At 36.7% G+C, this 12,847-nt stretch overlaps 4 protein-coding genes across 4 annotated transcripts; 1 reads left to right on the top strand and 3 right to left on the bottom strand.

Moving 5' to 3' along the window:
* Positions 1-146: 146 nt before the first annotated feature.
* Positions 147-4,163, bottom strand: LOC124916565 (probable LRR receptor-like serine/threonine-protein kinase At3g47570). The gene is made up of 4 exons (XM_047457297.1): positions 3,801-4,163; positions 2,790-2,933; positions 682-2,700; positions 147-609 (listed from the first exon to the last, which is right to left on the bottom strand). Exons 2-4 carry the CDS (start codon positions 2,914-2,916, stop codon positions 272-274), a joined length of 2,484 nt encoding a protein of 827 aa, XP_047313253.1. The 5' UTR covers positions 2,917-2,933; positions 3,801-4,163; the 3' UTR covers positions 147-271.
* LOC124916567 (receptor like protein 29-like) lies at positions 4,019-4,863 on the bottom strand. Its single transcript, XM_047457298.1, has 2 exons — positions 4,506-4,863; positions 4,019-4,160 (listed from the first exon to the last, which is right to left on the bottom strand). The coding sequence occupies exons 1-2, from the start codon at positions 4,731-4,733 to the stop codon at positions 4,116-4,118; spliced, it is 273 nt and encodes a 90-aa protein (XP_047313254.1). The 5' UTR covers positions 4,734-4,863; the 3' UTR covers positions 4,019-4,115.
* A 1,576-nt stretch (positions 4,864-6,439) lies between these two features.
* On the top strand, positions 6,440-10,207 carry LOC124914343 (shaggy-related protein kinase eta-like). Its single transcript, XM_047454868.1, has 12 exons — positions 6,440-6,637; positions 7,260-7,352; positions 7,427-7,486; positions 7,565-7,837; positions 7,921-7,995; positions 8,076-8,132; positions 8,434-8,574; positions 8,667-8,717; positions 8,798-8,893; positions 8,994-9,077; positions 9,169-9,270; positions 9,693-10,207. The coding sequence occupies exons 1-12, from the start codon at positions 6,623-6,625 to the stop codon at positions 9,786-9,788; spliced, it is 1,143 nt and encodes a 380-aa protein (XP_047310824.1). The 5' UTR covers positions 6,440-6,622; the 3' UTR covers positions 9,789-10,207.
* A 799-nt stretch (positions 10,208-11,006) lies between these two features.
* On the bottom strand, positions 11,007-12,805 carry LOC124916666 (receptor-like protein 51). Its single transcript, XM_047457414.1, has one exon. It carries the CDS (start codon positions 12,630-12,632, stop codon positions 11,340-11,342), a length of 1,293 nt encoding a protein of 430 aa, XP_047313370.1. The 5' UTR covers positions 12,633-12,805; the 3' UTR covers positions 11,007-11,339.
* Positions 12,806-12,847: the final 42 nt, after the last annotated feature.

The raw sequence follows: 12,847 nt of genomic DNA, 5'->3' as shown, positions 1-12,847 counted from the left end.
ATTCTTAACTGGATTAAACTCAATCTTTCAAAACTTCAATTGCATACTTTATCAATGAAACCAAGATAAGTTTCATAATTTCTCTAAATTGTTTGATCATATCTGCATCGTTACGGGTAAGAATTAGGTCGTCTACATAAAAGGTAACAATAAGAATTTCATTTTTGAATTTATCGACAAAGAATATTAGAATTATAGACTTAAAGGAATAAACATATAGATTAAAGAATCTAACACATAATTAATCAAAGTTGGATCATATTACATAATGTTACCCAATAAACATCAGTCTGATCTTCCTCAGACTCATCAGGGCCAGTTTGATGTCAACCCTCTCTCCAGGAGATTCAGCAGAGCAAGCCAAAGCCAAATCCATAATGGCTGATACACATTCCAGATTACCATTTATGTTCTTTCCCTCCATCTTCACCAAATTGGCATCTATTATCTCCTCTACTGAAGAATCCTTCACCCATTTCTTCAAACTTAACCCTTTCTCCTCATCAAACCTCTCATCTGTTGGCCTTGTTCTTGTAAATGTTTCCATAAGCATGATTCCATAGCTGTACACATCACATTTTATGGAAACCAAACCTTCCCTCCCATATTCTACACAATCAAACCAAATATAATAAGCTAAAACATTCAAATCACATTACCGAAAGATGAGTCATTACCTACCTGGGGCAATATATCCAATTGTAGCCAGTGTCCCGGTTTGAGCAATACTAACATCCACACTTAAAAGCTTAGAAATGCCAAAGTCACTTATGTGACCTACCATGTCTTGGTCGAGAAGAACATTTCCAGGCTTCAAATCACAGTGTGCCAACGGACTTATAAACCCGTAATGCAGATATTCCAAAGCACAAGCCACATCGATCATTATATCTAGTCTCTTTAACGTGTCCAAGAAATAGTTGTGAGAGTACAACCACTTATCAAGACTCCCATTTGGCATATATTCCATCACAAGTGCCTTGAAATCGGGTCTAGAACAACTAGTCAACACTCCCACAATATTTCGGTGTTGAATGCTTTTCAACACCTCGCATTCGGTATCAAAGCTCTTAAAACCCCCTTCCACCTTCAGGTCGAATACCTTTACCGCTATGGTAGTTCCGTCTCTGTGCAGCCCTTTATACACTGAAGAATACCCGCCAACTCCGATCAAGTTGCTGTGACTGAATCCTTCGGTGGCACGAAACAGGTTATCGTATGATATCCTTTCAAGAGGCTTTAGAGGTGAGGGGAGACCGCCTTGCTGATCAATCTTTTTCTTTGACCGTTGAGACCATGTTCTAAGCATTACTAAGAAAACAATAAACAACAACACCACCACGCCAATTGGCAAAAGAATGTATAGAATAATAAGATGGGTGTGTTTTTTCTTCTGAGGAGGAGAACTGATCGGGCATGGGGGGTATTGCAGTTGCAGGATGGAAGATCCACATAATGCTTCATTGCCCACAAATGATGCATTACTGAAGTTTAGGAAAGGCCCTTTTGAAGGAATTTCTCCTATCAAGTGATTGAAAGAAACATTAAAGGACTTGAGATAAACAAGTGCCTCCAGAGATTTGGGAATAACACCTGAAAGTTCGTTTTCGGATAGATCTAGGTATTCCAAACTCAGCATGTTACCAAGTGACTCCGGAATAGGCCCTTGGAATTTGTTATCTGATAAAGAAAGTTCAATCAAGTTCGTTAGACCTCCAATTGTGCCCGGCAATTCACCCGAGAGTTTGTTATAGGATATGTCTATAGCTACAGCAGCTTTTAGATTCCCAATATCCGCAGACAGATACCCGCTAAATGAATTGTTTGACAAATCAAGCACCAAAAGGTCGGGAAGACTAAAAATGCTTGGAGGAACGTCGGAAACTAGTCTATTTGAAGATACAGAGAATTGCCTAAGAGAGCTGATATTTGCCAAACAAGCCGGCAACGGGCCAGAAAACTCATTTCTCTCTAAGGTTAGCAAGCTTAATGTCCCTAAATCACAAATCCATTTGGGAATGGATCCTTTTAACCTGTTATTATTGGCACTCAAGGCTTGGAGGTTTCTTAGTTCCTTGAGAGTCCCTGGAAGTGAACCAGTCAGATTGTTGTTGAAAAAAGATAAAGACTCTAATCTTGTCAAGTTACCAATTTCTAGAGGGATCTTGCCCATAATTCCAGAATCATAGAAATAAAAGCTTTGGAGAGACGTGGAGAGGTTGCCAATGGAAGATGGGAGAATTCCATTTAGAGGATTTCCAGCTATCCATAATTTTATCAAGTACCTACAGTTTGTCAAGGAAACGAGGAATTTCAACTCGTGAGAAGAAGGGTCACCAGTAAAGTTGTTCTCCAGCAATATTACATTTTGAAGTAGCCTCAAATCACCAAGTGAGCTAGGAATTGGACCGCTGAACTGATTTTTAGAGAGGTCTAGATGGATCAGATTTGAAGCATTGGAGATGGAGTTTGGGATGAAACCACTAAACTGATTTCTGCCCAAATATATTTCTTCAAGATTGGGGGCAGAAAGACCTAAATTTGGTGGCAGATTGCCAGAAAGCTGGTTGTTGACCAATGAAAGTATTTGCAATTTGGAGGAGTTGAATATTGATTCAGGAATAGAGCCAGTTAATAAATTGAAACTAAGTTGCAATCTCTCTAAATTCTGAAGCTTGCCAAGTTCCTCCGGGATAGCACCTGCCATGTTGATAGTAATATTAAGATATGTAGTACAATTAGAGTTAGACTTCAATGTAAAAATAACAAAATGGGATAAAATTCGGTACCCGTAAAGTTGTTCTCGCTAAGATCTACATAAATGAGAGAGGAAGAATTCCAAATATCATTTGGAATAGGTCCAGTGAGGCCATTGCGCCAGAGAATCATATTTTCCAGATTGACAAGATTAACCATCTCGTGTGGAATTGGACCTGTGAAATAGTTGAAATGTTGGTACAAATCTACCATTTTAAACAATAATTCTGGATGGTAGTTATTTCTTCTTCTTCTTTTTTTGCTTAGAACTGATAATTGATTCAAATCCAGATGATGACTGCAAATGTTCGGCTTCATGAGATCCCAATTAGGGTGTATCTAAGGCCAGCCCAAAATACTGCCATACTGGTATTATATTTAAAAGATTTCATTAAATAAAATAAGATAGAACAGTCACTTAATTGCAGGGAATGTTTCATCTTGAAAACATCACTGAAATAGAAGCAAATGGTAGATGTCGATAACTGAAAGACTTGTTACTTAGGAAAGCATTTCATACAATAAAGCAAGTCTCTATGGCTCAGGCACAGAGTTAGTTTAAATTTTAATATCAAGCAAATGAACCCTCTAATTGTTTGGTAATAGATACATTTTCAGCTAATTAGATCCTAAATCTACAGTGTTCTTCTATCTTTGTTAAGTTTATTAAAAAGATTTTGATACTAGTAGATTCATTGAACAAGAGCAATAACTTCACAGCGGTATGCTTTTAACTTGCAAAGAAATGAGTAAAAAGGAAGTTCAATTATGTTGGCTGTGAATAGTAGGAAAATAGTCGGCAAAGAAAGTTCAACATGAATGGTATTGGTTGGACCACTAGGGAAAGTATGGGGGATATGATAAAGTAAGAGGGGCAGCCATTAGGCAACAAAGTAAAGATCCTGCCAACCAATGGACTTAAAATGTGAAGGGTATGGCTGCAAATCAACCAATCTGTAGTCACATCATCCACTCATAAAATTGACCTATTTTGTCTTTTTGGGTAGGTTATAGTTTCGTTTTCAAGGATTAAGAAACTGTACCTGTGATATTAGTATTGCTAAGATTGATCTCCTGAAGGCTGGTCAAGTTTCCTATTTCTGCGGGAATCTGGCCAACGAATCTATTGAACGAAAGAGAAAGAAGCCAAAGCTTGGAGCATCTGCCGATGGAGGACGGGATTGGTCCCTCCAATTGGTTGCCAGACAAGAAGAGGCCTTCCAGGTCGGGAAGGTAATGGCAGAAATCCGCTGGAAGCTCGCCAGACAAGTCATTGTCGGTCAGTCCAATAGCTTGTAAGGTCGAAACGTTGAAGAGAGACAACGGAATTGTCCCCGTCAGATGATTATGCTCTATATTCAACACCTTAAGCTTCTGCAATTTCCCAATCTCTTCTGGAATTCCTGTCTCATCATTGTTCACGACAATCAGTTGTGTTTAGGGTTTAGTAGTATAATTTTAAAAGATTATGATGATGATCTTTATCCCTAGCTAGTTGATTATTGAATTGGAGAATATAATTTTAAATAATTATGAGTTTTTGGAAATAATTTTATTTGGATTTATAAAATAGTTGGTTATATAGTGTTATTTGAATAAAAAATAATATATAATTACATTGTTTTTATGAAAATATTTATATAGTTGATTTGAGGATGAATATTGTTATGTGAGTTATTTAATTTTTATTTATATAGATGATAAGAGTGAAATAATTCATTAATGTTGATGAAGAAAAATATGATCACCTGAGAAGCTATTATTCTGAAACTAGATTTGTTCAAGCTCCGAACAGTTTCCAGCCACATCGGCACTTTCCCGGCAAAACCATTATACGCGACGCTGACATACTTAAGGCGCCGGAGCCGGGCCATCTCCTCCGGCAGGGTCCCGTGGAAGCTATTGTTGGAGAGATCGAGGCGCAGGAGGAACGACAGATTACCCATCTGCGGGGGGATTGTGCCGACCAGACCCATGCCATCGAGGTCCAGGGAGGTGACTCGTCGATGGCGGAGGCCGCACGTAACTCCGACCCAACTGCAGACGACGTCATGAGTAGTGCCCCCCGTCCAGTTATTTTCCAGGAGGTGGAATGGGTCGGAAGTGACGTGGGATTTCAGGGCGAGTAGAACAGACATATCGGCGGCAATGTCGTCGGCTAATGCTGCCGGCGCCGCCATGGAAAAGGAGATCATGAGGTACTGGCCGATAATCATCCCTGCCATAACCATTAGAGAAGACCACCACATATTTTCGCTTGATTATAAATTATTATACATAATATTATTGTAGGTTAATTTTAAACACAATCTCTAAGTACTCTCCTATGGTTATGGTACAAAAAAACAGTCATTTTTCTTTCTCTTTGTCTTTTGAAAGGCTCATTGAACTGATTGTGAACTAATTCAACTTCTTCTTTTTTTAGTCAAGAAAATAATGTTGAATTTTAAAGAAGAAGATAATATATATATATATATAAATAGAGAATGGGGACAAGTCAACTTGCATTGCGTTGGGAATATATATATGAGGCATTAGGGTAAGGTGTACCCGGTGTAGCTAGGGTTTTTGGTCAACGGTCAGCTAAACACATGTTATCATCAATTCAATTCAGTTCAGTTAAGTTAAGTTCAGGTTCAACAATGGCGGTGCTCTCTAAATTATGCGGATATGGTGGGATTGCCTGTCCAAATTATATGCATTATTATGTTCTTAATCACCTACAATTAAACTATGGAAGAAGACCCCGTAATTTAATTTGGTCTTCTTTCATTTTCATTTTCATTTGTTCAAACTTCAAACAGTTGTAAAATCCATACAAAAACAATCATTTAAAATTAAATTTTGAATATAGTCTCGGACACCAGCCGTTTTTTTAAAACTAGAAAAAATAAATAATAATTGTTGATAATTTTAAGAAGAAAATGATTATTTTTAATAAAAAGATTTAAAATAATATATATATATATATAAAATAAAAAAATAATAATTTTAAAATAAATAATATTTTAATTAATGAAATGAATTAAAAAATGATAGATTAAAAAAATTGATTGCTTAAATTTTAATAGGACTCTATAGTAATAAAAATTGAACTCATTTTCATCGAAAACTTATTCCATATGGGATAAACGTTTATTTTCACCCAAAACCAATTATCTTATCTTATTTTTAATCAATTAAACTATTTTAATATTAAATTACACTTTTGAGACATTTTTTACAAAATTATCTCTAATGTAGATGTTGGGATAAAAATCTCCCGAACATACATGGTCACTTCTTTGAAAAAAAAAATAAAATATTATTTTTTCTTTACTAGGCAGGTTGGATTTATAGTCTTTACTTACCTTATAACCTTGTTGTTTAAATCATTTATTTTAAATTATATACATAAGGATTATAAAAAAAATATTAACAGAGCAAAAAATAATACTTGAATTTGCATAAACATTAGATGCAATTTGTATCGACAGTCGTTACAAATAAATAAAAAAAAAAGTTTGATTATAGTGAGCGAGTGGGACATGGATGATGTTTAGTAGGTGGATTTATAATGCAATGGCGTAGTTGTTATTATCCAGAGATATAGGGTGATTATTGTTATTATTATTATTATTTTTATTATTATTATGTGAGATCTGAATGGGGGTTTGTATACTACTAGTTGTATTGTGTGGAAGGAAGAAAGAAAGACTAGTAGATTATAGATTATAGATTATAGATTGATAGATAGATATTAGAAAGAGAGAGAGAGAAAAGGTCGAGCTGTAATCACATGGGGTTTTCTTTAGTTGGGGCCTCCCTCCTCCGTTCCACAATTATGAGCTGAAACTTCTTCTTCTTCGCCTTCTCCGGTGAATCCATGGCCGACGATAAGGTCACCAAACCACTCTCTCTCTCGTTTTTTATGTTCAACCTATTGCCGGAAACTTGTTTTTAGATAAATTATGCATTATCTTGTCCGAATCAACTGCAGTTTTCCTTTGTTTATTATCTAAATTGCGATATACGTTTTTGTTTCTCCCTCTTCTTTTGTGGTTCGATTGACTAGACCTTTACATTCCAACTGATGACTCCTGTTTAGACTTTCCGATTGTGCTAATCGTGTTCCTGTTTGGATTATCTGCTGTTTCTAGTCGGTCTGAGATCTGATCTCCAGACCTAACTGCTATAACTCTTATTAGTTTTTCTTTGCTTCTTTAGGTCTGGTAAAATCATCTCTCTCGTTAGGTCACGTTTCAGATGAAAATGATAGGATAGTAATTGATCTTATTCAAGTGTTTTTATTAGACTAAGCTTAGTTGTGGATTACAAACGGTTGTTAAATGTTGATCTGTGTAAAATCATCTCTGTCGTTAGGTCACGTTTCAGATGAAAATGATAGGAGATTAGATTAGATTATTACAGTTATTTCTTCATAAGTAATTGATCTTATTCAAGTGTCTTAGTTGTGGATTACAAATGGTTGTTAAATGTTGATCTGGTGTATTAATTAACAGGAGATGTCCGCTCCTGTTGTGAATGGTAATGATGCTCTTACTGGACACATAATTTCAACAACCATTGGTGGAAAAAATGGAGAACCTAAACAGGTCATGCTTCTGAAAATCTCATTTTTACACAATTTATTTGGAAATATTCTGAAACTGTTCATTCATTATGTCAGACCATTAGTTACATGGCAGAGAGAGTTGTTGGAACAGGATCTTTTGGAGTAGTTTTTCAGGTACCAAAGATGTTCTTTCTGTGAATTCCTTTTAGTCAATGGTTCTTCTTCTGTTTTTGATCTAAATTGTTGTTCCAGGCAAAATGCTTGGAAACTGGGGAAACTGTAGCAATAAAGAAAGTGTTGCAGGATAGAAGATACAAAAACCGTGAATTGCAATTAATGCGCACCATGGACCATCCAAACGTGGTGCGTCTGAAACATTGTTTTTTCTCCACCACGAGTAATAACGAGCTTTTCCTCAACTTGGTTATGGAATATGTACCTGAAAGCATGTATCGAGTTTTGAAGCATTACGGAAACCTCAAGGGGACAACGCCTCTCGTCCTTGTCAAACTTTACTCTTATCAAGTATGTAGCAAGATTATCATCTGGCGCTTCACTTTTCTGTGATATCATCTTCTTCACATACTAAATGGATGTCTGTCTTGCAGATCTTTAGAGGACTTGCTTATATGCATAATGTCCCTGGAGTTTGCCACAGAGACTTGAAACCACAGAATGTTCTGGTATATCCTATTTTCATGATCTTTGTGGATTCTCTTATACTAGTTTTGGTTTGGTTTGCTAATACCTTGATTTCCTGCAGGTTGATCCTGTAACTCACCATGTCAAAATCTGTGATTTTGGAAGTGCAAAGATGCTTGTATGTGCAACCTTTCTTGCTAAATATATTAAGGCTATATTTGGATGTGTATACAATTAGAATAGGGTTACAATTCAATTCTCATATTTGGAGAATGCAATTCCAAAGTGGAATGGATGGAACTGAAACTTAAAAAATATATATATATATATATTCAATTTCACTAGAATTACAATTCCAATTATTTATTTTAATTCATCAAACAATCAAACAATTTGGAATTGGACCCCCAATTTTAATTCTAATTCCAATTTCACATTGCATGATAGTTTTCTGATATTAATTGGGTAATAATTATCAGGTGAAAGGTGAAGCAAACATATCGTACATATGTTCGCGTTACTATCGGGCTCCTGAACTCATTTTTGGCGCCACTGAATACACAACCTCCATTGACATATGGTCTGCTGGATGTGTACTTGCCGAGCTCCTATTGGGCCAGGTCAATAGTCCTATCTAAGTTGTATAATTACTTCCTCAAGTCACTTCAAAGAACTATTCTAACCTTTTGTTTTAAAATTTGATCACTTTTAGCCTCTATTCCCTGGAGAAAATGCAGTGGACCAACTTGTAGAGATAATTAAGGTGATAAGGAGAACATTTTATTATTATTATTTTTTAATTCCTGTCACAAATAGAATGGTTCTAATACCTTTTTTTTGCAGGTTCTTGGTACGCCAACCCGTGAAGAGATTCGTTGTATGAATCCAAATTACTCAGATTTTAGGTTTCCACAGATAAAAGCTCATCCCTGGCATAAAGTATGCATTTATCTTGGCTATAAATTGGAAATATATATATATATATCCTGGTTGTGATTCATTGTTTAAATACTAATTATATTGATCTCATGTTTTTCAGATTTTCCACAAACGCATGCCTCCTGAAGCCATTGATCTTGCGTCCCGTCTACTCCAATACTCCCCAAGTCTTCGCTGCACTGCCGTAAGTTCTTTTCCTTTCTCACCAAAAAGAAAACAAGCAAACAAAATAAGATGCTTAATTGTATTGTATCATCCTTATTCTTATTGTGCAGCTAGAGGCATGTGCACACCCATTTTTTGATGAGCTTCGAGATCCCTATGTCCGCCTTCCCAATGGCTCCCAATTGCCTCCTCTATTCAATTTTAAACAAGAGGTACATCTCTATTCACAGCTTTTCCCAAATATTATAAAACCTCTCTGCTCATAAAGAAACATTATTAGGAAAAGGAAATGAGCAGGCTCTTAGAGCTTGTTTGATGTTTTTTTTTTAAATAACCTGATTTTGGGAAAGAATAACCTTGTTTGATGAAAAGTGGATTATATCTTTGTATTTAATATTTTAATATCTTTGTCAATGTAGTATAGCTCAGTGGTTAGTCCAGGTTTCGACCCTACTTGGCTTGTTTCACCCTTTCAAATAAACTATATATATTTGTGTTTAGTATTTAAAAATCTGATAAAAAATAAAGTAAGGGTATTTAGAAGATGATGCAATAAGGGGTTAAATTCAAATAACCCTTCATCAAACAAGGCCTAATGCAGAGGCTCTTTTGATTTTTTGAATCTGGATTCCAGTTAGCCGGTGCATCAACAGAGCTTGTGAACAAGTTGATCCCAGAGCATGTGAGAAGGCAAATGGGTATGAACTTTCTGCACCCATCAGTCACATAAATATGGTTATAGGAGAATAACCTGGGCTAATTGCTTTATTTGATGGGAATTTATCGCAAGAAAAGCTATGTTACCTCTTCTGTCAGCTTTGAGAAGAAAACCGTAGCACCCTAAGTTACTGCTGCCTTTCTTTATTTTCAGTGTCACGGTTTTCCATTGGCCGAGCCTCCCAAAAGCAAAAGGGAGGTGGCTTGTAGGAAGACCAGCTTGTATATGTCTATTATTATTATTACTACGAATCTTTGCAAAATTCTAGAGTTTTTTTCTTCTTTTTTTTCAACCTGTGAAGGATAGAGGATATGTCAATGCATATGTATGGGGCCCAAGTGGGTTAGGAGAGATGACTTGTGTTATTTAGTGTTCTATGATTGTTTTAAGATTGCTTATTGATACTTTTACTAGTTATGGTTTGCATTATTTAAACTTATTATACACTACTGGCAATTCATTTACATTAAAGAAATTGACTTTATTAGAAAAGAACGCTTTGAAAGTCCAAGGCTGTAACAATTTGAGTAGCCTTTGATCGGGTATTGGCAATAATTCAGTTCTGAAAGTTTCATTTCTTCTGCAATTCCCACTTTTGGCATGTTCCTTGTTTCTTAGTTAATCTGAGGTTTTCTATGGAAGTGTGCTGATTTGTGTTCATCTATTGCTTTCTGGATTTGGATCTTGTCTTGTTGAGTGTAGATGATGATGATTCTTGTTTGATATCATTTAAGCTTGTTATGGATAGAGAAGAAAGCAAGAAGAGATGAAATGATGTTTCCAAATTAAGTATTTGGCTATAAAGAGATGAGTAGCAAATATAAGTTAGAGCCACATTTTCAACTTGGATATTTTTAAATAATCTTGTTCTTTTGTATATATTATTGAAAATTTACTTATTTAAAAGTTACTCTGTGATCAAATTGTGCAACTTGTCCATCCCCATTGCGTATGGGGAATCACAATTGAAAATGCACTCTGGAATCAGAGTCACTATATTTTAAAGTATATTTTATTTCCTTCATCACTGTAATCATTTTAGGTAATAATAATAATGCAAATAAGTTGTATACTATATTACTAAGTACCAAAAGTAAAATAAGTTGGAATGAACCTAACCTAACTGGGCTTATTTATTTCTCTACATTTAATACGTGTGAAAAAGCATAATTCTGTAAAATAAAATTAAAAAAAGGACATTGATTCCATAAAGACGGTAAATAAAAGAAAGACTGCTGCAAGAACAAAAAAAAGCAAATCTTGAATTTCAGAAGAAGAAAATAAATAAAAAAATCCAGCTATTTGCAGGAGGCGGCCACAGAGATGAATCATGAAACATGATCACCTCCTCCACTCTCCTTTCTCTCTCCCTCCCCCAGACAGTGGTGCAGGAATGATTGGACAACACAGGCAACTCATAAAGCTTAATTCAATTAATCATCGGATTCAATCAAAATCCAATTTTTCTTTTTTTTTTTTTTTACTGATTACTCGAATCTAAACTATCGAGGCATAAAATTGTATACGCTAAACTAAGAATAAGAATAGACATAAACAATTCTCTCAACCGCACCATTTTGAGAGAAGAATCATGAAAACGATTAGAAACACGATGGATGAAATCCCAATTGCAACTCCTAAAACAACTTTACTCGGCCCATGGTGATTTTCAACCTTACTGTCACTATCGCTGTCATTGTAGTCATCGTCTTTAGGACTACTGTCGTCCGCCGACGAGTCCTTCGCCGGCGGTGGAGACATCGGCAACCCACGCTTGTTACACGGAGCAATCCCCAGTTTCACCTTTCCCGGCATTGTCGTCTGGTTATAACAGAGATTGCTGTTTCCCCCGATTTTGAATACTTCCAACCTCTTGATGAATGAGGCATTAAACGGCATAATCCCGTTGAAATTGTTCTGTTCGAGATTCAGATACTTCAATGCCTTCATGTCTGCGATAAATTTAGGGATCGTACCGTTTAATTGATTTGAACCCAGATCGAGGTGAACGAGTGTAGGAATTGCGGCCATTAATTCAGGTACAGGTCCGGTTAGAGAATTTGATGAGAGGGAGATGTTCTGGAGTGACATTAAGTCACCAATGGAGTCGGGTATTTCTCCTTGGAGCTGATTAGATGAGAGATTTATGATCTGAAGGTTTTCTAGAGTTGTTAAAGAACTGGGTATTTTACCTCGAAGCTTGTTTCCTGATAAATCGATATGGGTAATGTTCAAATGCCAGTGTTTCGGTAGAAATCCTGCTAGATTAGCTTGAGAAATCGTCAAAGATTGAATCTTCTTCATGTTTCCAAGTATGATAGACGGTCCACTAGCATTGACTGTGACGTCCGAGACAGTTAAATCAGTGACATTCTGTAAACGACTGAGCCAAACGCCGGTGAGGTGCCGGAAACTGTTAATACAAGTAAATGTACGGAGATTGAGCGCAAGTTCAGATGGGAATCGAACTGGGGCTACAGGGCAGTTGATTAGTTCCAAATTAGTGAGAGATGAGAGCGATTTGAGAGCGGTGGCCGACATTTCGACATCGTCGGAGCAATTGACGAGGCGGAGCGAGAGGAGGTGACGGAATGGTGATTCATCGTCGCAGGATGAGGTGGTCGGGTTGGAACATGGATCTTTGGATGTGGGAATGTTAAGAGATTGGAGAGCTCTGATCTGTTTCGGGTCGAGTGTTGAATGGGAAGTCGCAGGGGATCTTGAAACCGGCGTTGGGGAGGCGGTGGGAGCGGCGACGGCGGCGGCGGTTGGAGAGGGAGCGGTGGCGGAGGTGGCCGTTGAAAAGAGGAGAGAGAACAATGTGAACAGTATGAAAGGCCGTGGCATTGTCCCCATAGCCGTTGCTACAGTACAGAAGAGAGAGAGAGAAGCTTTAAGACAGTAAGAGTGAAGCAGAGATTTGCTAGCTGGAAATTGCAGGTCTTATGAAAAAAGAAACAAGAATCAAGAATTAGAGAGAGAAAGAGCAATCCATGGTGGAAAGATTGGATTGGGCCGATGACTGTATGTCCCATTAAATTATATACATATGTATGTATGTGCCCATATTT

This window comes from Impatiens glandulifera, chromosome 9 (genome assembly GCF_907164915.1).
Source record: "Impatiens glandulifera chromosome 9, dImpGla2.1, whole genome shotgun sequence".
NCBI classification, from domain to species: domain Eukaryota; kingdom Viridiplantae; phylum Streptophyta; class Magnoliopsida; order Ericales; family Balsaminaceae; genus Impatiens; species Impatiens glandulifera.
The sequence above is the reverse complement of the archived record's forward strand: the minus strand, read 5'-3'. Positions and strand labels throughout refer to the sequence as shown.

Bases quoted from the DNA above. Each gene is read 5' to 3' on its own strand.
- LOC124916565 (XM_047457297.1), bottom strand. From the start codon at position 2,916: ATGGTTAATCTTGTCAATCTGGAAAATATGATTCTCTGGCGCAATGGC. The intron at 2,701-2,789 runs GTACCGAATTTT...TCAACATGGCAG, and splicing joins TAGCGAGAACAACTTTACGG to GTGCTATCCCGGAGGAACTT. The intron at 610-681 runs GTAGGTAATGAC...TTGATTGTGTAG, and splicing joins AATTGGATATATTGCCCCAG to AATATGGGAGGGAAGGTTTG.
- LOC124916567 (XM_047457298.1), bottom strand. From the start codon at position 4,733: ATGGGTCTGGTCGGCACAATCCCCCCGCAGATGGGTAATCTGTCGTTC. The intron at 4,161-4,505 runs GTGATCATATTT...ATGATGAGACAG, and splicing joins TCAGAATAATAGCTTCTCAG to GAATTCCAGAAGAGATTGGG.
- LOC124914343 (XM_047454868.1), top strand. The intron at 8,718-8,797 runs GTGATAAGGAGA...TTTTTTTTGCAG, and splicing joins AACTTGTAGAGATAATTAAG to GTTCTTGGTACGCCAACCCG. The intron at 9,078-9,168 runs GTAAGTTCTTTT...CTTATTGTGCAG, and splicing joins CAAGTCTTCGCTGCACTGCC to CTAGAGGCATGTGCACACCC.
- LOC124916666 (XM_047457414.1), bottom strand. From the start codon at position 12,632: ATGGGGACAATGCCACGGCCTTTCATACTGTTCACATTGTTCTCTCTC.